General features: G+C 38.4%; 1 protein-coding gene across 1 annotated transcript in view; it reads right to left on the minus strand.

Annotated features, from left to right (window-relative positions):
• Nucleotides 1–421: 421 nt before the first annotated feature.
• The window catches only part of RGS22 (regulator of G protein signaling 22), a 59,967-nt gene continuing 34,407 nt past the window's right edge, over nt 422–25,981 (minus strand). The window contains exons 15-26 of the mRNA XM_075495470.1: nt 23,553–23,747; nt 19,160–19,252; nt 18,466–18,632; nt 16,454–16,616; nt 15,683–15,841; nt 13,804–13,866; nt 11,638–11,799; nt 8,511–8,690; nt 6,797–6,958; nt 2,944–3,051; nt 1,153–1,255; nt 422–564 (exon numbers count right to left, since the gene is read on the minus strand). Of these exons, the coding sequence (XP_075351585.1) occupies nt 422–564; nt 1,153–1,255; nt 2,944–3,051; nt 6,797–6,958; nt 8,511–8,690; nt 11,638–11,799; nt 13,804–13,866; nt 15,683–15,841; nt 16,454–16,616; nt 18,466–18,632; nt 19,160–19,252; nt 23,553–23,747 (1,698 nt within the window). The remainder of the gene's footprint in view (nt 565–1,152; nt 1,256–2,943; nt 3,052–6,796; nt 6,959–8,510; nt 8,691–11,637; nt 11,800–13,803; nt 13,867–15,682; nt 15,842–16,453; nt 16,617–18,465; nt 18,633–19,159; nt 19,253–23,552; nt 23,748–25,981) is intronic.

A 25,981-nucleotide genomic window follows, 5' to 3' on the forward strand; every position in this document is an offset into this window, starting at 1 on the left:
TGGGAGTTCAAGCTTTGAAGCAAAATCTGTTTTTCTGTCTTTATCAGATCTCTTTGCTGTCCCATTTCTATCTCCCATTCTAATATTTAAATGGCTTTGGCAGAGATGATCTATTGCTAGTTCTGTGTGAGGCCCTTGCCAGTAACTCCATGGGGTCTGAGCTTCCTCCAGTCATCTCATGCTCCTATTTAAAATATTTTAACTGGAAAGCTTAGATAACCGCATTTCAGAGACTACCATTTTGCAACAAAATTCCATCTGGTCAACATTAGGTCCACTAGCCATGGTTGAAGTGAAAAATAATCTTGCCTTCATGTTGACGCTGTACAGCTTCAGTTAAATGTGATTTGGAGTGGGATAACTTGCTACTAATGAGCATCAGCACTGACAGCAGGAAAACTAGCTTTTAAGAATCCAAATTTCAAAGCACACTTGTTGGCAGTCTGGTACTCACTTTCTGTTTCTTGGGAAGATTTGAGCGCTTCTCCAAAATCACACAACTCTCTGGAGAAATGGTGGATTTTTCGGAGTTTCCAGGCTTCGGGAAGGACATAGATGAGGTACCTGCATATGGAAAGAAAATTAAAATGATGGGAAACTGAAGGGGTTTAATATAACATAGTGCTATTGCTAGCCCTACTGCTAAATGGAGCTATTTAATGAACAAATACGTCATAATATCCTTGGGGAAGAGGATATTCATGGCTGAAATAAGGATGAAGCATGCCTCTTACATCCCCTGAAAGCATACTGACAAACTGGTGAGAAAAAAGTTTCATCTCTCTGATTGTTTCATCTCTCTGATTGTATGTAAGTTGATGAAGCACAAGAAGCCAGGGAGGTGAAATATGCATGTGAACCAATTAGGATTGCCATGTCACTCTGCAGAATGAAGAAATGGCCGTGTTCCTCTCTGCAGTAGGACCTGTGCAGTACAGGCAATGCTGATACCCTGCAACTTTCACTTTCCCTTTCTTAGAAAACTTACCACTTACAAGTACGGTGCAGAGAGCAACTCCCCTGCAGACAGCATAAGAGATGCAGAGATTCATGTAAGCAACTCCGAAGGAGAGCAAACAAATTCCTTATACTGAGAGAATTTCACCTAAGCTATAAGCTTGTCCTCCTAAACTACAGAGCTTGGTTAACAACCTGTGAGGAATGATGATGAGTTTTTCTCCAGATCTTCTTGCATTTTAAGGAGTATTCTCTCCTGCTCCAAGGCTTCTATGTACTTGGAATAGGACCAGGAAGCCTGCAAGAACCATTAAAAACCATCAGCCTCCAGACCATATCACTGGTAGTTCTGGTCCATTTCAACAGTGAGACAAAAAACTTGTTTATGTTATATCCCTGTTACTGAATAATCACAATTATTAAGAAGAGAAGTTTTTTGTCATGACAATACTGGAATCATGTGGAAAAACAGTATTGCTTCAAATAACCAAATCTCAAAACACCATGAAATGCAATTTAAGCAAGTTTGACAGGTATGATGTTTACATTCATTTATTCTCCATCCCTGGTCAGAGTCCTATTCTCTCTCCTTTCGTCTTCAAAACCTAAATACAGCAGACCTTTCCCCTCCCAAAATATCAGTCTTTTGTGCTATTGAGGACTTGATTTTATCTCCCTGCCACAACTTACAGTGTGTCCTTTCTCAAATCATCGAAGGTCTCATTAGCCTCACAGTTCTTTCTGCCTGCCCTCTCCCAGCAGAATGCTGCTACCACTAGAGGCAGGTCAACTGGAGATGTCATCCTTTCTAAGGAACAAATGTTACTCTTTACATTGCAACAACCACAGTTCAGGTTCCTTGTAAATTTATGTCACTCTCCCAAATCAGTATGGGAACTGTACTTTTATTTGGCCTTTTTTTTCCTTACAGCATGAGAAGTTTGGGGCCAATTAGTCATGGCATGACTCAGTAAGAACTTCTAGCATCTTCCTATAGCAGAAAGGGGCTTGGAGAAGAAACTGCTCTGTAAAAGATCATTGCTCTTTCTGCAATTACCTGCCTCTTCTTGAGGGCTTAGGCATATGATATTGGTATACTGGCTCACTCAACTCACTTTTATTTTTTTTAAATAGGTGTGAGCAAAAGTAAAAAGGTGCATTTAAGGGATAAGAGCATGAGCTTAACTATGCAGTTTGCACTGTGGCTTCAGATTTTGGGGGTATTTCAGGCTGCCTGTTTCTATATTCTGCTCATCGCTAACGTAATGCCACGGGAAGAGCTCTATGGAATACAAGCAGTGGCTGAAGTGCAATTTACTCCTGCATCGCATGACATAGCTGTGATTATGTGGTTGCACAGGTTCCCTGTTATGTTATAGCACTGTCAACTCAGCTATGAATGAACGCTTGATATGCCCAAGGTGGCATGTCTATTCTTCCTGTTTCTCCAATAAAATGACTGTTACCTTTTCACTACAGATTTGATGCATCATGAGAGTTGTTCTTGAAGAAGTACCAAAGATCTATTTGCTGTCAGATTTTCTGTTCAAATACCTAGATTTCCTAAATGAGTTCAGCTTCAGTTTTTGACATATGAGCAGAAGAGGACTCAAGCCTAAACCAAATTCTTTCAGGATATGAACTTCACAAGTAATGAAAAGCTTCTTGTTCCAGAATTGAACTTCCTTTTCTTCAATTTATCTTTAAATAAAGATTCTTTTTAAATCTACACACCTAAAGGGCTTAATATGTTGTTAGGTATTAATACTACTCAGAACCTAAATCTTTAAAAAATTAATAAATAAAAAAAAAATCACCTGTAAGGTAGATAAACTTATAACAGCAAAGTTAATTGTAGAAGAATGAACAGTTATCAAAGAACCATGTGACAGCATTATTCAATACCAAACCCCACCTTCCCATTCTCCCAAGATCATTTTATCTCTCTTGAATGATGATATCTGTAGCAACATGTTTATTATTCACCTGCCACCCATATCCATTTGAAAATGATGCTTGTCCTCTCTCCACACCAGCCTCATCTACTAAAGCACTGCTTGACAGACTGATGAGTTTTGTCCCCACTTCTTTACCCTGCCAATAATAAGAACTCATAATTAGATGTAAACAATAGTTACTGAGCTAAAGTAAAAAGCAAAGTCTGAGGAAGCAAAAATTGTCATTGGAAACGAGATAGTGTCATATGCAGTAATGTTTTGTAATGCCCAGTTTCATAATTCATCATGTTGGGCATAATAAAAAATAGCAGGAGATACTGCTTTTTTAAAGCAATTCTTTGTCCTAATCGAAGTTTCCTGACCTCTACACTCCTGCAGACTATCTTCCTTTCAGATTCAATATCCGCTCCAAAATATAGCTAAGTGAGAGGGCAGACCTGCAACAGAACATATTTTAAGGACAGAGAGGCCATTGTGACTCTCTAATTTGGCCTCAAGTATAAATGTAGAACACAGGATTTCTCGTTATTAATTCCAGGTTGGTCCAGTAGCTGCAAGTGAACTACAGTATACATGTTAGGAAAACAGGCAATCTCCTTTAAAACATTACAGTGAAGGACAAGGCATTGTAACCCTTGGTAAATCATTCTAGATTTGTCATTTTCATGTTGTTTTAGTGTTTTATTAAGGCTCCACCTTTGCACATCCTGTCTGATGATCCCAAAACTCTTTATGAACATTAACCAATGTTTGTATTTAACCTCACATAATTAACCCACAACATCCCCATGAGGCAAGTAATATAACCCTCCCATCTTGCAAATGAGAAAGTGAGAAAAAAAGAGAGATCAAATGGCTCCCAAAGTTGCTCAGAATGTCCCTGAAAAGGATCAGAATATCTTACAACCTTGCTCCCAAGGTGCCTTTTCCTTCCTTATTATCCCCACTGTCCTATGGACCCATCATCTGTAAGGGTGACTTTTGGGTATAGAACTTCCCAGGCAGTGTGGTGTTTATCTTCTCTCCAGAGGCAGGCTTACTAACTTCTGTGGCACACTCAATTGATAGAACAGGGATGCCAAAGCAAATACAGAAATAGTGTGTATACTAATATGCTACAGTTTATGTTTGCTAGCTTTCTCAATGAGAGCGGTGAATTAAATGAAGTCTTTAATAATGTCTTCTCATAATAAATTAGGCAATGTTATGGCAACGTCATATCCCATGGCAGTACACCACTTACTAACAAATAAGCTTACTGCTAAGAAGCTTAAAGAGAGATGGGGGAAACATGGAAAAGGAAAATGAATGCTTATGGTTTTACCTTTCGCTGCTAAGGGCATGGAAAGAGTACAGATTTACATTGTAAGTTAAAACTATTTTGTACACTTGAAAGCAAAAAATCCAAAATCTATTTTGGAGGTAAAATGCAATTGTGTATACAACAAATTACAAATACTGACATCAAGACAGTCTGCAAAAAGGGACTAATGATATTTTTTAAAGTATGTGGCATGTGCATCTAGCAGTTAACAAAGAAACAGATCCACAGACAGGCCAAAGATGAGCCCATGTAGCTGTGCCACACTAAGGGCAAATATGTGAAAATGGAGAAGCAAACCATACTCTCCCAAGGCAGTATCTTTTAAAACAACTATTTCAGCTCAATACTGAAGCATTCACATTATGTTGAATGGTTGAGCTTACTTCACCCTGTACCTACCCATCCCTGCCTTCCAGACACTTAAAAGACACTTAAAAAAGCTTAAAAGAGGTCTCTGCATTGTACAGTGCTTGCATGGCATCCCTCGCTGTCAGCCACTCCTCCCCTGCACTGAGTCCATTGCCAGGAAGCCTTCGATAGGATTTGCCCCATAAATAACAAATAGGCACACACAAAAAATATTGAGATAGTCAAATAATACCAAGTCATGCATCATTGCCCAGTTGTCCTTGTCTGCCCATTTTTTCCATTATACTACATAAAAGTCCAACTCTTACTCAGTCAATTCAGAAAGTGAGGTTAGCCCAGGTAGACTGGGCATCTGAGGGACAGATTTGTGAGAAGGGAGAAAGTAAAATTCCTCCCCCAGGACCATGGTTGTTCCATGTGACATAAACCCAAAATGGCAACTGATTGGGGGCGGGAGGAATATCTATAAGAAAAAAATATAATTTCTAACCCTTGCCAGAGCTTTCCTCTCCTTCAGCATGAGCTTGGTGGGGCAGAGGAGCATAGACATTATTATAAATGCCAAGAATTCATCACCTTCTACAAGCTGCCAAGTAAACCTGCTATTGCTTATGTTGGATGAACCTTATCAGTATCCGTCAGGGATACTGAATCATTTGAATAGTTATGTTGTCACTGAGGGGACAGAAATCTCAGGCGCGAGAACAGGGAATGGCAAATTCTTTAAACAACAATAGAGGGGGGAAAGGGTTTCAAAAACTTATCTGTTCCACCTATTCTTTCAAGAGATTTTAAAAGGTAACTGGTTTACTGATAAATTTTTGTGAGAATAGTCTGCAGACTGTTTACTGAACTGCATTCTCTGCCTGTCACTTTCTAAAATTTCTTACCCTATTTCCCAGCTTAGAAGGGTAATTCACCTTTCCCATTTGTTCCCCATAAAAGCTAGGCTTTTGCCCTCCTGGCCAAGATTTGCTCTTTACTTCCTTGGTCTTAATCAGAAATCTTACAGACAGGCAACAAACAGATGGAAAAAATAAGTCTGTGAAAACGCAAAAGTGCATTACTTTGAAATGTTGCATTCTTGCACTGTAAGTATTGCCAATGGCCTTGCCAGACGTATCTGTATGGAAGCAACATGCTTTGGAGAAAGGAACATGAGTTCTTGGATGTTAGACTTCACTTGACATTGGTGTGTGGCCTTGAGTAACACTTCACTGGTCCTTAGTTTTCATGTGTCTAAAAGAGGATAACAATGTGTACATGTTCTTACGGGCATATATATGTCTTTATCTGTCCAGGTACTCATGTGGTTCTCATCATGAGTAATATCTCAACACATGTGTACTTGGTATTTAAAATATGTAAAGGTCTTTTAATGCTACTTATGATAGCTTGCAAGTCCAATAATTTCTCTGCCCTTAAAGGAATGTTCTCTCCTCAAAGCTGGCCAAACAATTACATTTCGTAAAAAATAAACTTTTGCAAAGCCTATAATCAATATGAAAAAAAAATCCATTATATTTTAATAATAAAACTCCAAGAAAAACAATTTTACAAGCAAGCATTCCTCTGTAGAGGTCACAGTTCTGTTAATGCACTGAAACTGTCTGGAAAGTCATTGTGAACAGTCTAACAATTTCACTGTCGAAGCTGAGAAATATTTAAGAAAAGACAAAGACTATACAAAGCAATTAGCACATAAATATTTTTAAAAATAATGTGCAGACTTTTCAAATGCCCCTTCTGAAAAATAGATATGAAATCTGTTTTTGTTTTGTTTTGTTTTGCTTTCAATAGTGACCCAGGACTGTAAATTCTAAAATAGGACAGTACATACTGAAAGTGCAAAAAGGTCTGCAGTTACCCGTTGTACACAGGGACCATACATAGATTTTTTTTTAAATTAGCCCTCTTTTTCATTCTTGTCTTGGCACAAAAGATGACTAAAATATATTTTCCCCTCTGCTTAATGAAAGGAGTATTCCATTGACTCATCTGCTTCAAGTTAAACATATGTATATGCATTGGCAGGATTGGGAATTACTCGCCCTCGGACCAGGTCGCATGTAAAGCTTGAATTCTAACAAAAAGATTTTGGTAGCTTTGGATCAGGCTGGGAAAGGGATATTTGAATTCATGTATGTTTGCTCATGAAAGAGTTTTTATGCAGTTCGTCAGCTGTCACCTGAAACTTTGTGATCCTTACCTCTGCTGTTTTGCCTTCCTTCTTTCGCATCTTTTTTCCCTTTTTTCTCTCCAAGGCAAGTAGAATTTTGTCACTAGCCAAATTGCTTTGAAACTTAGAAAATTTTGGCCAAAATTTAAACAGAAGAGCAAAAATAGTCATCTGCACAGAAAGAAAAGAAAGTCAATCTTGACCATATTAAGAAATAGTTATTTCATTCTCATGGTAAACTACATTTTATTTTACAGTAAACTCTATTTCTTTTTGAATACACAGCCTTGTTCCTCCCACGTACTGTGTCCTGACATTTCAGCCCAGCTTTGCTCGGCACATGCTTTTCATCAGTGTGTTTATTACCGGTGAGAAATCTTCCTAAAACACAGTTAAAAGGCACTTTCTTTTTTTATATTTCCCTAAACAATTGTTTGCATTAATGAAAACATCCATCATTTTTTACAAGTATTCCTGATAAAATATACACCAGTAGAATTGCTTTTGCACCACTGTTCTGCTCAAGTATTTCAAATATTCAGTTCATTAGGGAGAGGGGTTTTTTTCCCTCCTTAAGAGAAAGGAAATACTTTTTTTTGCCTCTGGAAAGGCTCTTAAACCACATTACAGATCTATGAGCAAATCTTGGATAATTTTTAAATGATATAATCTCTCACAGGGTCTTTTTTGAACTAGAATAAGAAAAACAATTTTAGAAAAGCAAACAGAGGGGCTCAGTGAATTCTGTTGCTGCACGTACTAAGGCTCACATTTTTCAATTTATTTAGATGTTTAATTCTCGTTGAGAAACTTGGCTTCAAAGGAGCCAAGCATGCTCAGCCCCTCACTGCTTCTGGCTCAACAGACTTGAAAGTGACATGTGAGTCACTGTCATGTTCCAGTCACAGCTATTTGGCCAAGTTCTTCCTTCAGTTTTGTGCCACATTTCTGGAGTTCACTGGGTTTTACACAGGATGAAATGAGACTTCTTATTTCTCTTAGGACCTATATGAACCCTTTTCTCTGACAAACCATTCATCTTTTGTGATCCAAATGCTTTATGGACTCACAGTTGATGTTTAAAGGTGTTGGTGGCAATTTTATAGGAAAAGAAGAGGAACTAGCTTTCTTGGGTTTAGAAGATAAGACAGAGAAGACAGTAACGAGGAATAAGAAAATAGTAAGTCTGTAGTAAAGGTTCACAAATTGCTGTTCAGTCTGATTAGTACAAAGATGAGAGAGAAAATTGTCTACAGCCATTTAGTACAGACTTTCTGTAATAAAGAAGGGAAAGACATTCAGTAAGTTAAGATGTCTTTGTGCTTTACTCACATCTGCATTTTTTTTCATAAACTACAAAAACTATAAATTTTCTAACTACAAATTACTTTTCTGACATTAACCAAGTGGTAAAGATCAAGCAATTAAAAACATAGACAGAAATCATTTCTACTGCCAGAATTCCTAACACAGACCTGGATAACACCTTTCCAGGATCAGCTAGCTGTCAGAGATCGTCCAGTTTATTGAGCAGTAAACATCTGCAGCCTCTCTGTCATCTCCACCATACAATCTTCATTGAAATGCATGACTATAGTGTTCTCCTTCATGCCCAAGCTTGTGTATGGAGTCCAAATTATCACATAAGCAACAAAGACTGTCCTTAAAATCAGGCACACAGACTCTAGCCAGATCTGTTACAGAGATTCTCCCAGCTTCTTACCTGTGCTTCTCTAAAAATGTAAGGTCCTAGTTCTTTCCTGTGCTCCAGAATCTTCTTTGCTTGTTCAGCTGGGATGTCAATCTGCAAAGCTGGGGGTACGGTGGAATTAATAAAGCAGTCGATAATAGCTGTGATCTTTTTCTGGACTGTGGCATCATCACAATGAGAATGGCACAAGTCCTGACAGACGAAAAATAGCATTTTCAGTGAATGGAGAGAGAGACACAAGACCCTTTACAGGGGCCCAGTGATCAAAGAGTAATAGTCATACAAAAATAATTATACAATAGATTTCTTCAGTATGTAGGACAAAATTCTTATAGCAAATGTGAACGGTCAAAGACATAGTTAAGACACAAGTGGGACTTCTGGTTTGCAAATGCATATATATAGCAATCATTGCTTTCAGGTGATAATCTCGGCCTGCATGCTCTGATGGAACAGGATAGTTTCTATTCTACATTCAGTCTAAGTACATTACTGGAAAATAGGAGGCATTTCTGAAAAGAGAAACACACCTACAGGTATGAAATGCACTGGTTTTCACAATGAGCCTGCTATGACTAGCATAGCCATGGTAACTAAAAGACAAAGAAATGCTCTAAATACTCCAAGAAAAGAGGGTAATTATTTAGAGGGTACAAGATGGCACAAGAGGGGACAATTTCAGCTACCAGTACAATCTTCCATTCATTGAAATCTAGTTTCCCTATTCATTAAGATTTTCTAGTTTCCAAAAATCTCAGTGTTTGAAATAACTCTGTGCAGAACAGAATACAAAATAAACCTGAACTTACAAAGGTGAGATCTCAAAGAGACACTGGGGGGTTTCTACTTTTTTTAATGTAATCCTATTGTTCTTGTAAAGCCTGTTATTACTGTGTTTTCACACTCTGACGATGCTACCATTGGACTTTGACAGGAAGGAAAAATAATTCAAAGAACTTCCTTCAAACGCTTTGAAACACGAACTTTCCATCTATCCATAAACATCAAGAAATTTCTATAACACTAGGAGATTATCACATATATCTACTAAAGACCCAACGAGCACTCTAGAGAATTTGCAGGAAGAGAGCTCTCTAAATGAAGAATGTGCATTTAGTTTTGGTATAGGAGGCTGGATATTTACTTTGCAAAGAAATTAAAAACAGGGCTTTTAACCAGAAGTGTGGTATGTGAAAGAGCTGGCTTGTTTTATTATGAATACTTTTTAGTTTTGTAAAGGAAAAAAAGAATGATAACAGATACAATGAAGAAAGTAAGGCAATACAAAAACATGTTCAATATATCCTAAGAAGATATTATGGCTTCCTTTGCTCATCTAGCATAGAAGAAAAGGCAGAGAGCTGTAGTAAGAGGGAAGACAAACAAGCCATATGATATGAAGAGGGATGAGACATGAGCATAGAGGAACAGATGGAAATGATCCACAGAGTTATATTTCTTCGTATTTGTTTAAAAATTTTTTTTTCTTGTTTTTTGATTGTCCCAAGATGTGCCGCCAGCCCAATGGGTTATGAGGAGAAATGCAGTCATTGACTCCTGAAGGGAGTTCTGTCTAAACTGATGGCATGATAGGGCTCAGACAATACAAGTATGCACTGTGTAAAGTGCTGCCCACGTCTTTGGCAATATTCCTCCAGTTCAGCCTGACCCACAACACTCCTACTACTCCAGCCCTTTGCTTCTATAACGAGCATCAACTGCCAACCATGACAAATCGCATGCATGTAGAAATATGGTCAGATTGTACTTTTTCTTGATAAGAAGACAAATAAAATTAATGTAAATGAAGGAGAGGGGGTGGAACATAAAACAATGAAGGCTTTCTTCAGAGAGCAGATCCACAAAGAAAACAGTCTCAACTACACTCCACATTAATTTGCAGAAAGTTTCCATGTCCTCCACAACGTAGCAATGAAGAGTCACAAATCTGAAAAAACATCAAATATTTTGAGAAGGATTTGTGCCATGGAACTTGGGGTGCCTTCATGTCAAGTTTCTAGTCTAAACTAGTCACCCTGTAACCAAGTGAGAGACAACAGCAGGCCCCAGAGAGCATTTCAGCCGATGATTCCTCACTTGGGGATCAGAGACTCTGTGAGGAGAGGAGATTGCCCCCTGGAAACAGAGGAGCTTCAGCTTCTAAAGCAGATCCCAAATTCAAATGCATAAAATTAAACAGTGAAAATACACCCACGTGCCTGCAGCAGGATCTCCAAGTGCTACTGCAGCTTCAACTGTGTTTGCCTCCTAATTTCCAAGCATGTTAGCTAACCTCATGCTCCCTGCCTGCCATGTGCACACAGGCGATGTTCAGGAGCCCAGGAGAGGCTCTGCACTCCGGTAGCACTTTTGCATCAGCAATATCCCAGAGGCAAAAGGAATGAGGAACAAGTGAAAGATCCGTGGTGCACCTGCATTCAGCCCAGGGTGCTACTAGGAGGCTGCAGTGTGATTTAAAGGCTCACTCCAGAGTTTTCCCGTTGTGTTTCACCCCATACAGCAGCAATTTCACAAAGGGGCACATATCTGGGAGAGAGGCAATCCCTGCTGACCTTCCCCATCACATTGCACCTTGGCCACATCCTCAGCTGCAGTCCAATGTGACTGTACAGAGTGCAAGGGAGCTGGGGTCGGCATTGTACATATAAGCTTTTTGGGTAGATACTATCTTTACATCTGTACATTTGATTGAATTCAAAAGTTTTCTCTGATTTTTGAGGGATTACCAAATTCAGCAATGATTCCATTATTTAACAGTATGTAACTATAAAGACAGAATGAACATTTTAATGCTTGCATATTTTCTACTGCTCAACAGATGTATATCAAAATCTGGGCATTAGCTAGTTAGTAGTGTCCCTTTAGAGACTCAGAAGAATGTTACAGTTTGAAGAAGCATAAAGAAATACAGGGATAATACGTTCAAGTCATTAAAAATAGCTACCCTTAAGAAGTGAGGATTTTCATCGAAGAAAAAAGTTTAAACTGTGAAAGAGGTTTTACTATGAACAAGAAAATGCCTAGAGATATTCTTGTTAAAATTCTCCTAATGTGCTGTAATGGATGCATTTGCTTACAAATTGAATTATATTCCCCTTGCTCCATTTTACCACCATACCTTATACTTCTGTACCTCTTGCCAAAAGAGCACTCCATTCTCCAGTAGGTCTCCTTTCAGTGACACAAAGCGTTGAAACTGATACGCTGTCACTGGATTCAACAGCGCTTTGCGGAAAGCGATTATTTCGCTAGATGAAGAAACCCACTTATTGTCCACATGCTGTCAAAAGAAGAAGTAAATGCACCAAATAAACTTTGTTTCAAAAAGCAATAACAAAGGCATTAGTTAGCGTAAACTGTCTGATTCTTATCTTTGCACTGACCCTAACTTTCAGTAGTTTATGACATGGATACAATAGAATGTGGCAAGGTTTCATTTCTTTCTTTCCTTCTTTTTTCTTTTTTTTTTTCCAGTTTGGTTTGGGCAACATTTTTTGGAAGACGTGATGGGAGAGGAAATGACTGACAATGATTTAGACCATATGACTACATACTATAAAGTATGGAAACAGCTATTGTTATTGATTATGGCAACAGGCTACTTTTCTAGAGAACAGTTTGACTTTTGTGCAAACAAACAACAAAGAAAAAGGAGCAGACAAACCACATAGCTTAAAGTTGTAAAATGCTTCTGACAGGGATCTCACCAACAAAATGAGCTTTGAAACGTGTTGCCATGATCACCGACAGAAGCCAGAGAGTTTGCTCTCTGTGGAATAAAGCTACCAATAGTAAAATAGAATTTAAAGTCATCAAGACATTTTGGAAATCCTCATGCTGCAAAGCACAGAGCAGTAGGCAGCCAGGAAAGGGTGGAAAAAGAAAGATGGCTTATGCAGGGACAGCTTGTTTGAAATGAAGTTCAGGCTGGCCTGCCTTCCTGAACAAACAGTTCTTGTGCTGTCACTGAGGAGCAAGCCAAACAACCCCTCTTTGTTATTAGATGGATGAATGAAAACTATCTTCTAACAGTGGTATAAAACTCCTGAAGTCCTGGAGGGATGGAGTGCTGTTCAATGGTCAGCATGGGACAGAAACATTTTTAGTTGCTGCAGACAGTCCTGGAAATCTAACCTGATTCTAAGCTGAAAGTCTTTCTGCAGTTTCTCTTAAAAACAGGGGTTATGCTTAGTGTCCTGCCGCAGAGCCTGCCAGGGATGAGAGCCTACCCTTGCAAGAGGGTGGGTGGTGGTTGTCCAAAGGGTCCTTTGGTTAAAATAAAGTCGGCTCAATTTAGACAGTAAGGTGGCATCCTCCCAGCCCTCCTTCAGTTCTCCAGATGTGTTCTATCCCCTGCAACCAGGATTTAGGCAACTTTTGGGAAAAATTATTTCTGGGGCGTATTCATGAAGGGAAGAACAAAACGTTGCTCCCACCCCTATACTAATATACGAACACTGCTTATTTTATGGGCCAACAACCTTGAAGCAGAACATGCAAAATAACCATATTCCTGACAAACAAAGGAAAAACTCAGTTAACAGAACGCACATGCACTTTGGATCCCTTTCGAGCTAATGGTTTGCATGGATAATTGGTGACCGGGTCTCCAGTTTGATTTCAACAGACAATAAAAGTTCAACTGAATAAATGTACACAACTTGTATGTTGGCAATCACAAAGGGTTCACTGCTCTTCAAGAGGAAAAAACTGGCAAACATCTGATGAAATGTGTTATTACAAAGGTTTAAGATGTTTAAAATTGATATTATCTCAGTGCTGTAAGATTAAAATACAATTCTAAATGAAACAGATACTGTGAGATATGATTAAACCTGCCCACTCCACTGCATACTTCACATTCCCTTTTGTGTCTGCACGTAATCCACTCGCAATAATAAATAAACTACCAGATGCTGGAATGAACAGCTTGTCCCAATAAGTCCACTGCATGCAAAATACAGATAAATGTGAATTAAACGTACAATACCAGTTTGAGGAGGGTTAAGAGTGCTCCAAAGCCCAGGACAAGAGACATGTTTTTTTCAAGTATGACCTCTCCAGCCAGGAAGGAAGAGAAATTTACCGTGAACATCCAGCAGGGAGCTAAATTCACCAGTAATGTGAGTAATGAGTCCACTGTAGCCAATACAATCATGCCTGCTTTTACAGCGTTACATTTGGGCCTCACACTGTCAGCAGGGAAATTGTGAAGGATGTGCAAGGTCCAAAGAGAAAAGACAATGAAACTGCAGATACAAGAGACACAGTAAACTTCACTTGCCTTCCACATCCTAGTTGTCTTCTCCTGTTTTTGGCGTGGAAGATCTTCAGTTATGTCCCTTATCTATGGTTGAACAAAAGATTATCATTGTATTTTTAAACTCTTCCTGTTTCATGTTCAGCCCTCTAATGATTGAGGCCACGGTGGTAGAATACTTGATATATCTTCATTTGGATCTTTATATCTGAAACTTGCTTGTGGACCCACACTGAACGCCATCCCTTGTTCAGCTATAAATGAGCACATGCTCATTAAGACTGGGGCGTTAGAGAAGGCAAGAGGCAATGGCAGTCAAACTGCGCTCTTCCACTGGTTTACCTTACCCATAATGTTCTGAGTGACCACCTATGTTGGGAACAGATTTTGGGCTATAACTTTTTTTTTTTGTATGAAAAGATTTTAGTTCCTTTGAACAGCTCTATCAGAAATACAGGCTTGATCCTTCAGCTTCTTTGTAGCAAAAATACACCTCAAATCAAGGGCAGATTTTCTGAATAAGGACTACATAGCATGCCCACAGTGTTTGGTCACTGTGAAATATGAAGCCAAGTGGAGAATGTCATCTGGTTTCATTTCTTCTAAAATACGTTCTTCAAAGGACCTTTCATCCTCTGAATTTGCAGTAAGAAAGAGAAAAGAGCAGTCAGACATAAATGGAGTTAGGAAAAGACTAAAAGCTCATTAGAAGTATGTATTTCCTGTAAACTGTTTATTAGAGTTGAATACAGCATTTTCCAAACTGCATGGGCTACTCTCCCTGCCAGCACAGTGCAGCAGGTGCAAGAAGAGGCATGAGCTAGCTTCCAGACCTGGAAGCAGCTTAGCCTTATCACATGGTCTTGTGCCATGGCTCATAAAGGAGGCAGAGTTCAACTAAAAAAGGGCAGAGGGTTAGGAAATGTTGCTTTAACATAATCATTATTAAAATTACAATTTGCCTTATCAGAACCTACAGTTTTCAGATTGCTTAGTGCTCTGAATCAATTAAAAGGTTCCAGTTCAAATGCAGTTCTGGCAACACTTCTGACAACCTTCTTGATGTTAAAAAGATCATTGAAAACAAGTTTTATGAATCAATGCAGTCTGCCTGTGTGTCTGCTTGGTGGAACTGTCAAGTTTCCTTCTGCTATGACATTTACATTTCAGAGCTTTTGTGGAAGTGCAAAAAACCAAGTCTTTTTGCATCTGTCACCAGCAGGATGATCTCCCTACACAGATCCCAGTCAGAGAGGCACTCTCATAAAAGACAGATGTTAGCTCTGCCCATTCCCCAGTCTTTCTAATAAGCCAGCAGGAGTGAAAGGCTTCTCATTCCAGTTTTCTGGCAATTTTCTGAAGTAACCAATTGGAAATAAGGCTTGTAGCAGTTAACCTCCCCACTCAGCAGAACTTCACAAGTCCTGGAGTCATTTCTACAGGCACTGCAGCTCCAGATGGGAGAATATGGACAGCGTAAGAGAGAGAGGGAGAGAGAGAATACAGCGTGGGAAGCCCATTCATTTGCTTGTGTTCTAGTCCTGTTGAGCAAATCCTTTACACAAAGCAGCATTTCTTCTGTGTGCAAGTGTATGGCTAGGGCAGAATGGCATATGGAGAGCAGTTTACTCCCCTGGCAGCCTGGCTGGCAGCAGAGCTAACACCAGATCCTTCAGATTTAGGATCTAACAATAATACTGTCAGCCAGACTAAGCCTTCAGAGGAACTGCCTTCGCAATTATCAAGCTAAATGCTTCAACCTGTACATGCTAGAGCATCTCTTTCAATGTAAACTGAATGTGAGTTGTGGGCTGCTTTTCCTCTGAACCATTTTATCCCAATGGTAAAATATAAGCCTAACAAAAAACAATGCCTGGATGTGTTGCTGTTATTAAAAAATTACCTTTGCTTGTCCCTCTGTCCCATGGTGCTCATCTGCCAGGAACAATGGCAGCCATTGTTTTTCTAATCTCTTCTGGATGCATTGCTGAATTTCTAGCAGAACCGCTGCCGAAAGTCGATCATGAAGGATTTGTCTCCATCCTCCACCTGAATGCATTAGCTAAGCAATCCAAATACAATAACACATGACATAAACTTTTGTGTATACCTAAAGTCCTTTATCTCTCTAGATCCTTGATTTAGCAAAGCATGAGCTTAACTGTAAGCAAAGCATTTAATGCATGCTTACCCAAGGCTCACATGTACTTTTCATAAAAGGGAACAGATTACATTTGTCCCTACCTATAATAGGATACAGACTCCGGCAAATAATACCCCAGCTTGACCGAGTACATTTCCTAAGAATCAAGATATATCGGAGCACCACAGCTCAGACTCGCTGTCTGTGGCTTTACTGACATACTAAAATAGAAAGCTGGAACAAGTCACTCTGAAAGCCATTTTTACACTTTTTCTGAGCTGTGTTGTGCATGGTCTGGCTGTGGCCTCAGATCAGGGTTCAAGAGAGATGTTCTGTAAGGATGGGGAAGGAAGAGCCTTAACAGGAAGGAGAGGATCCCCACAACCAGAACAGAACCAGATTTCTGGCCAAAAATATAGGTAAGATTTGAGGAGACAGCTTGGAGAAAAGCTGGAGTAAAGCTGCTTATGGACTTTTATCTTAGTCACATTCAATGTGATTGTTCTTTATGAATGGTTTTGTAACTGGTACCTGTTCTTGTTGTTCTCTGGTAGCTGGGCTGTTGGGCCCAAAGAAGTATTTTTTGTTTAAGTACTTGTTTTTGATGTCCTTAGATTTTTCCTTCCTTTTTTCTTTATCCTTGTGCACCATCTTTCTGAACTGTTCAATATCTAGCCAGCACATGAGATCCATGCTACAAACAAATTTAAACAGAATGTTATTTCAATATTGAGTTAATTTCATCAACATTCTAGGGAGTTATTAGTTTAACCACAAGCCACAAAAGTGTTCAAGTCCTAAATACCAGGTCAGATTGGACTGAAATTTTGTGTCATTTTTTCTTTGCTAGTACCATCTGGTGAGACCATGGCACTTGCTGAACAGGCGATCAATAACAGAACCATAAATTTTGTTGAAGAAGAAAATGACACATTTGTTGGTTTTTGCTGAAGTTTTCCAGACTGCATTAGTTCTAGGATCCCTTCAGCTTATAGTACTATTAAGCATCTTTACTGTAGCATGCCAGCTGGACTTCAGAGTTACTAGGTCTGGACACAGCTCTAAAACACGGTTTTGTGAGACTTTTTCAAATGTTTTTCTTCATTATGAATTTTTACAAAAGAAAACTTCTCCATAAATTAAGCATTTCTCTGTCTGGCTCTATCACTTAAGATGGGACTGGTCTGTGAGGCAGGAAGTCCCAGAGGCAGTTCAGCGTACCTGTCCAGGACCCTATCCTAGCCAGTGACCTGTTCTCTGGCAATTCCTACCATTTCCCCAGTTAGAGAGTAACTCTAGACCAGTGGTCTCCAAAGTTGGGTGTGTGCGACGATTCATTGGGGGGCAGGAAGAAAATGTTAGAACTTCAGTAGCACATGTATATAATTTATAAAAAAATAAATATACATATATTGAGGGTGCATGCTTAAAAATTTTTCGCTGATGGGGTGTGCAATCAAAAAAGTTTGGAGACCACTGGTCTAAACAATTAACTCGGAAGTCACTTGACCATAGGTACCCACAGCATAAGAATCTCCATCTCAACTCAGTACCACAGACTTTTTGTAGTCAGTGAGCAGAAATCGCCATCTTTAGGAATCAACCATCTAAACTGGTTTTAGATGTTACCTTCAGAATTAGAAGAATTGTGTCCAGAAGTGTGTATTTCTCTCTCTGACTACAAAGGGAACCTATGATGATAAGCAGCAACATGACGATAAGCAGCAACATGACGATGTTGAGTCTTGGCCAGAGGAATCCTGTGCTAGATGTCCATCTCTGGACACTTTTGAAAAAGCTGATCAATATCCAATCCACAATGATAGCAGTGCTTGACTAGAAGCAATAGGCAATATGCAAAGCATCAGTTCATGGGAACCCAGATTAATGGAAGGAAGTGACAATTTAAGGACTTGCTAGAAGTTACTTAAAAAGTATATTTGCCTTTTCCTAAAACAGGATAGAGATTAGTGTGGGGCTTGGGGGGAAAAAAAAAAAAGTGGCAAACTCACATTTACTTCTGCTAGAATTTCTGTTTAGAACTTCATTTTTAAACAAATGGGCTCACTTTTTCAAAAACCCTGCACAAACTGTATCTGCTATGAGCTGGTGCTTAATTCTGTTCAGATCAGTGCAAACACAAAACTGGAGTTGCTCTCACACCGTGAGAATAACGTGGCTGTCTTCTATTTGTACATTTTTATAACATCCAGCTTTAATTTTTAAAATGTACTAAATTGAATCTGTACTAAAAAAGAGAAATTTTTACTCATTATAGGCTAATTGCTCTACTCAGGGGTTTGCCACTAATCAAAGCAGAAACTGAAAGCAGAACTGTAATACAAACATGTTATGACAGAATTTTTACCCCAAAAATGTTAAGACAATTCAGTTGTCTGAACAATGTGCATGTGTATTTCATAAATATACAAACACATTTTTAAAAAAGACTAAAATCTGTGAACATTAGATAGCCAAGATCCCCAGCAAAGATTTCTTCTGAACTTAGAAATGGGTAAAATAATAATAATGAAGAAATGTACCCAGCAGAATGCTCATTAAGAAAAGCCCAGAACTGTTCTAACTTCTCTTTGTCGTGGATCAGGTCAGATAGATTAGGACCTGCCAATTCTTTGGGAACTTGACGCAAGTGCTGATCTTCTTTGAGAGCATCGGGGCAGGATGGCAGATCAGTGTCAGCAACAGTACTCTGAGGAAAGAAATTATTTCACTTGCATAACTACTTTTTTCATCTCTATATTTTGCTCAGTCTAATAATCCTTGCATTAGATAACTTCTGTCTCTCTAGAACAGCTTTTTGATTGCTGAGAAAATAAATTAAGGCTCCAGCTCTTAATCAGCTTTAGTTTTATGTTTGCTTTAAACATACCAGTGTGTGCAGGTTCCATAATCAAATAAACCAATATATACCTGTAATTTACTTGAAATTGAGGTATTTACTCAAGATTAAGGGCCCAAAATACATTCCACAGACTTTAGTGGAAACTGTCTCATTGACTCCAATCATACAGTGGTCTGATATTGATATAACTGACAGAAGACCTGTATTTGTAATTAACATAATGGCTGTCAAACATTCCCCAAAATGAATGGTAGAAATCGGACTACTTGCTTCTCCAAACTGGCGTGTAGTCAGTCTTTCATTGCTGATACTCAAAGTGTTAACCCTCTCTGATAGAAAAAGAGTTTGTTTTTGTTAGTAGGTACTTGTCTTACCTCATCCTTCTTGGAACCACTCTCTTGATGCAAAGTCTGGAGCTTTCTAAAGTACACGGCGTCCAGCTGTCGAGTTTCTTCCACCAACTCCACCTAATAAAAATAATATCTTATGTCATCCCTACAGTACACATTATAGAAAGATGGAGAACTGGACGGGCACCTTGCCAGTGACAGTGGATAGAAAAGAATACGTTTGCCAGTAATAAGACTGATGTTTAGAAGACACAGAAGTCACATCCTTGTGACAAACAATTTGATTAAAAGCTCTGGTAGAACAAAATTTTCAGATCTGGGTAGGATCACATGTAGATTTCTACAGAACACCACTAAATAACCTAACTATACCTTTAAGAAAAGAACTTTGTATTTGGAAAAATTGCTAAATTATATTGTGTATATAATATATTGTGTATATTGTGTATAGTGTGTCAGACTTACCCAATTGCCTATATCAGCAAATTATATGTCAAAGTGCCACTGAGAAGCAGAAAAACAGATCTTAAAACTATGACTCTCAGTGGGAAATGTCAAAAAGATAGAGTGCCACAGATTGCCAGAAATTGAAATTTAAGGCAAGAAAGATGCTATTAGATCTAAACGACGAAGGTGAAAGCTTTCAGACTTCCAGTCTTGTCCCCTTACTTTTATGCCAGGTAATGCCTTAAAATACTAAATTGTGCATGATTAGAAGTCATGAAGTATTGGCATTTTTAAACTTAATTAGAAGCCTTGTGTATATAACTAGAGCAGCTCTCTAGTATTGTTTGTTACATGCAAACAATCGGTAACTGCATAAGGAATAGTTTGGTGACCCTCTCGGCTGACTAAACCATTCAAATGCAAGTTTTAGGATATTTAGCAAAGTCGAGCCAATGCATTATACTGATTAGCACGCCCATTACAAAGATTAGAAAGCTGTGGTCTTCTTATACAAGAGTTTATGTGCAAAAGAGAGAAGAGAGTATTTAGATTAATATTCATTATGCTTTTGTCTAAATGTGAATACGACTCTAATCACCGTTATCTGAATGCCTTCAGGCTCAGTGTAACTCTATTCCACTGTTATAAAGTGCTTTTGGGTATTCTGTCCTTTAAAAGAAAATGTAGTTTAAAAGTAAATAGGAAAATAATTCAGAACATTTTTCATAAAGTTTAAACAGAAAGCAGATAGAGGCAGGATGAGAGTCAACAATGAAAAGGAACTCTCCTGTTTTCATGTTTTTTTTAAAGATAAAAATGTAGATACATACTGACCATGTCCCAAATAAACAATTTTGGACTCACCTAATTCTTGATAAAATATCTTGTTTCATTATGGGCCAAATATATCCTGCTGTATGGTAGAACAAAGGGGAAGAGTAGAGCCAGGAACTAAACAAAATACAAAGCAGACCTTGCCTTTGTGCTGGGAAGGAGTGTGCCTAAGCATCAGCCTGCGCCTAGTACAAAGAGACTCTAGTGCCTCCTAGAACAGGTCGGTTTATGTCTGTGTGTTATAACTCTTCACAAACACATGTATTATGCACTCAGAAGGATTTAGTTCTGGGTTTTCATGCTCTGATTAAGATGTTTGTGTTATTAGGGCACTGAGAAGTCTGCACGTAACTACACTTGCAAAGCAAAGCATCATCTAAACTGAAAGGGCAATAGATTATCCCTCAGTTAACTCAAGGAGGTATAAAGTGACACACGCATTAACTTAAAGCAAAAGTTTATATTTTCAGTTCTTTCTTTGGAGGAATTCTTCCATTGCTAGAAGCAGTGAAAACACTGTATTCAGCGAGTGCTCAAAAGCAGAGTCCTTTGTACTCGGCTGAGTCAATGACTTGACTCGGTGAGAACTGGCAATAGATAATGGGCAACTAGTATTGATAATACACATGGAAAATATACATTTACAAAAGACTGTAAAACTAGTCTGAGAGAAAGTAAATAAAATTTCATATTAATTAAAGCATCGATCAATTACATGGTGTTCTGCAGGTCATAAACAATTATAGCTGAAATAGCTAAGAAAAAATAGCTTAGAAAAAAGAATTTATCCGAAAGCTTAGAAAAGATGCTGAAAAGCAAAGATAATATTCTGCAGATGTGTTTGGATTAGTATATTTCATTTTAGTAAGTTTTTTTCAATGTTCAAACTTTCTAAGTTTGTTAAGGAAATTAAGTTATCACAGGATGAGAGGGAAGGTCCCCTTGTGAATTAATTAGAAGGTAGAAAATAAAAAATAAAGAAATAAATAACTTTCATTAGGGGGTGGGGTTCCTATTGGAGTCTCACAGGGATCTGTGCTGAGGTTGTTTTTTTAAACATTCAGAAATTATCTGGAAAAGGAGGTGGGTGAGGAGACAACAAAGTTTGCAAAGTGATTCCACAGAGCAAAAGATGAAATTGACTGTGAAGAGCTGCAAGATTTCAGGACACTTTAGCATCTGCATGATAAAAGGACAGCTGAATTCAACGACAATAAACATTAAGTCATTCCAGCGAGCTCCAAATTAGGGCTTTCCATTAGCTGTTATTACTTAGTAATGAGATCCTGGAATCTTTGCAAATGGCTATTAGCTTACATTTTGCACATCCACTCAAAGTGCACCAGGAGTCAAAAGGCAATTAGAATCATAGGAACAATTAGGAAAGGAACAAAGAGCAAAACAGAAAACATGATTCTGCCACTGGATAACCCTTAGTGCATCCAGATCTTGAGTACTGCTTGCATCTCATCAAAAGAACATAAAATAACACATACAGACGGGGGTGATAAGCGTAACAAAGGTATGGAACGCCTTCTGTAAGAAGAGAGGTCAAATAGTCTAGGATTCTTGAGTTTCAAAGAGATGTAATTGAAATGGGATACAACAGAAACATGTAAAAGCATAACAGCATTGACAATATGACAAGATAACAATTGCTCATTGTTCCTCATGACATACAAAACTAGGGCACCGGGTGAAATTATCAGGGAGGGGTTTGCAAACAAACCAAGATAAGCATTTTTTTCTCCTATTGCATGATTAAACCATGGAACCCACTGCTACAGTGAGGCTGAAGATGTAAAATGACTCAAGACACATTTACATAAACCCATGGGGAAAAAAAAAATGCATCAAAGACTATTAAACACAAAAATGTGGATAAGACCTCTGCTTCATGAACCTCCTCAGTTGCAAAGTGCTGAAGCTGACAATACTGCTGTATGGTTTTTTTCTGTTCTTATACTCTGTTCTTAAATGTTTAATACTGGCCACTACCTAATAGGCTTAGAAGACCATTCTCAACTTTGATTTTAGGTGTCTGTTCTCCTAGTTGTTCATACACGCTTGCACGATATAGTAACAAAAATTCACTGTACTATGCAGCTTCCACAAAAGGATTTCAAAATGGTTTGCAGGGGCCAATGCATGCACATTCTCTTTACATGCTGACAGAAGTATCAGCAGTAAATGATGATATTTCCTGTAAAAATGGAGATGCTTCATCTACAGTCACAGTGGAGAAAAACAGGAACAAGAACTGACTTCCTGCCCTCCAACTCCTGATTCTCCATTGTTAGTTTCTCCTTCCATATCCAAGAGAGAGATGTTAAAGACTTGGAATTAGAAGTTTGACCCACAGCTGGTAACTTGTAGGTAAGTTTACAAAGAGCAGAGAGCCACAGCATCCACCACTGCCTCCACCATTTCTTGTTCTCATTTGTCAAAAGCAGAGTCAGGATTGCAGCCATCTCCTCTGACCTGCATGAGCCTGCTCAATTCAAGCCTTCAGAGGCTTTCTGGGATTAGAACTGAGTACACCACCGAGCCACCTACTTCAAGAAGCCTGCAGGGCACAGTTAGCCCTTACACAGCAGGGCAGCTATCTAAAAAGTGATTTGGGCAAATACAGCTGGATCACCATATCACATTTCCTCTTATACTGAGCGGTAGCTGCACTTCAATTCTAAACACCAAGAAATACTTCATATAATTAATATGGACCTAGCATCACTGTACTGACGCTCTAGAAACACAGCTTATTTTGTGCTTATCGTTAAAAACATAGAAGGCTTGGGGGCAATGCATCATAAGAAAATTACTTTTGATCAATGGCAAGATTGCAGAAACATGACACTTCCTGAGCGCAAAGAGAAATTTTGCCACAGCAAGATGCATTCCTCCCTAATTCACAGACCAAGGGGTCTATGAAGCCTGCACCTTCCTTTCAGATGGGAAGTCTGCTCTCCACAGGAAGTTCAGGCTACTCCACATGTCAGCGTAGAAAGGAGTGGGTGAGCAAAACATCCCATAATACTTCTCCCTGACTATAAATGTAACAGGGTTGCAAATGAAGGCTCTTGTGATTTTCTTCCCCGACATAAGAATTTTTCACAATGTCATCCAGATCAGTTACCTTTCCATAAGTGTGTTTGTCTGCTTCCACCATCTTCATCCATGGTTCTTGCAGAACAGTGAGGATATATTCTTCTGCTGGGTCAAAAAGATCCTCAAAGGCTGGGTCAATTTTCTGATAAATCATGTTTTTCTTACTCTGATGAAGTCCAATGTCCATACTGGCAGATGGGGCAATGTAAGTTGCATAAAGGAACTAAAATAAAACAGAAGAAAACTGTTTCTTAGCCATCATCCATTCCAATGGTCACAGTCCATTGAAGGAGAGGATTAATGCATATTTGTCCCCCATTGCCCTGCTGTATATTCTGAACATATATCTAATTACACCTGCCTTGTTTTTACCAATATTACTATTTTGTCCAAAATTCAGTTATTGCCATAACTGACCTCCCTGACATTTTTACTCCTCCTTGCTAAAATGGTTAGATCACAAAATAATGCTTAATGTAGTTTTTCCTTAGAGATATTTGGCTGATTCTTAGTTAGATTCAGATAACCACAATCATTACAGCAACTGCACTCTTCATGAAGTTGCATTGTTGTTTTGCAGAATATGTGCTGGGCCAGCTTGTGAAGGAGTCTTACTTCTTCTGCATAGAAGGGAATTTGTAAATTTAAGTTTAAAATTAATGAATAATTGTAAGATCTCATTCTGTGTGGAGATTCTCTTGCACAGTTCTTTGACATTGGTGAGACTCCATCATTGTACAGGATCTGTAACAGGAGATACCACTGCACAACTGAGGTCTAAATTCTTACCAAAGCAAGGATTACAATATGCTTTTTTATGAAGCACAGAGTTTGCCATTCAACATGTACAAACAGAAGAAAGCTGAACCTGGAGAATGTTTCCTTCTCACTAGCAGCTCATTCTTGAAGCATAGAGTAAATTTTTTTATTTATTTCAAAGGATTTTTTTTTTTTTTTTGCAAATAGTCCCCTAAGTCAAATTCTTGTTTTTAAATGTTTCATAAATTGCTATGAAAAAGACATTGAAAACTCAGAGAAAAATGCTTTCTTCCAGGAATATCTTGGAAAAAGATATTCCAGAATATCTTTCTAATATGTCATGATTCTGACTGCAGCTAGGAACTCAAGTGAAAAAAGATGCTGCCATAATAAATTTCATATACTTATAAATGTTTTCTCTTCTTCATATTGTCAAAGTCTAACTAGTTTTCAAACATATGGTCAGGGGATCAGATTAGTAGCATAAATCAGAATTTCTCTCTAGGATGGCACGGAGGAGCCCATCTTCATTATTTATTATCCCTCAGTTTTGACAATGAAGAATGCAGGTTTCAGATAATTCTGATTTTCCTTATGTTGCTAAAATCCAGCTGTAACTAGCAGATGTACAAAGGAGTAGCAAAGAAGAAAATAATACATTTACTCTGTGTTCAAGCAGTAATAAAACACTGTTGTGTTTAGATTTCAGGCACAGTGGGATAATGTTTGAGTACATTAAATAATTATGTTTCTGTTTGTTTTAAATGAAATTCTGATTTCTTAGACTCTTTCTTTCAAACAGCAACAGGACCAGACTACATCCCCATTATTTTGGACCTTAACAATTTGAAACAGATCCTTTAGACTCCTGATATCAGGTCACTGAGGAATATAGGGCTACGATGGCTGACATCCATCCCTCAGTTAGAACTTGTAATGATTACTATATTTACTGTCTATGCAGGATTCCACCCCCTTTCTACATAGATCTAATCACTGAAAACAAATATGGTTTGTGGCTATTGTGGCCCATGTTATCAGTGCAATAAAGACCTCCAGGTATAAGGGTAAGGTCAAAGAACAAGGACATCCACAGGAAGAGTCGTAGCTGAAGAACAAGACCACATTTATTCTAAATTATGCCCTTCTCAGCAAATCCCCAAATAAATTTAAATTTAACAGAGACAGCATTAATTAGATTCATAGTGATTTCAAAAGTTGGAACTTATTTTGAAGAACCCTAACACTAGTAATGTTTCAGTTACATCATGTTCTAGTCTGATCCAAAACATTTAACATATAAAATAGCCAAATTAGAAGGGACCAGTCTAATGATATGAAGATGTGGTATCTTTAAAAATAGACGTTTTAAAGAGGGGTTAACCATTTTATTCATCATTAGGGCTACATTGCTCCACCTGTTATGACTCATAAAACCACACACAAGGGATCTGTAAATTGGTGGAAAAGGTCCAACATAGGTCCTCAATATTTTAACACATATTTAACCAGGTCCCTGGTCATTTTTAGCATAGTTTTAAAAATAAAACCAAAACAAACACTCCACAACTTTCTTGGGCGGAACTGTTCTTTCCCCCATGATTTTGTATGAAATGGGTTAACTTGAGTATATTTGCTACTCTTGTTTAGAGCTGACAAAAAATATCAGCCTACAGAGTCAGAAGTTGCCCAGACTAA

This window comes from Mycteria americana, chromosome 2 (assembly GCF_035582795.1).
Source record: "Mycteria americana isolate JAX WOST 10 ecotype Jacksonville Zoo and Gardens chromosome 2, USCA_MyAme_1.0, whole genome shotgun sequence".
NCBI classification, from domain to species: domain Eukaryota; kingdom Metazoa; phylum Chordata; class Aves; order Ciconiiformes; family Ciconiidae; genus Mycteria; species Mycteria americana.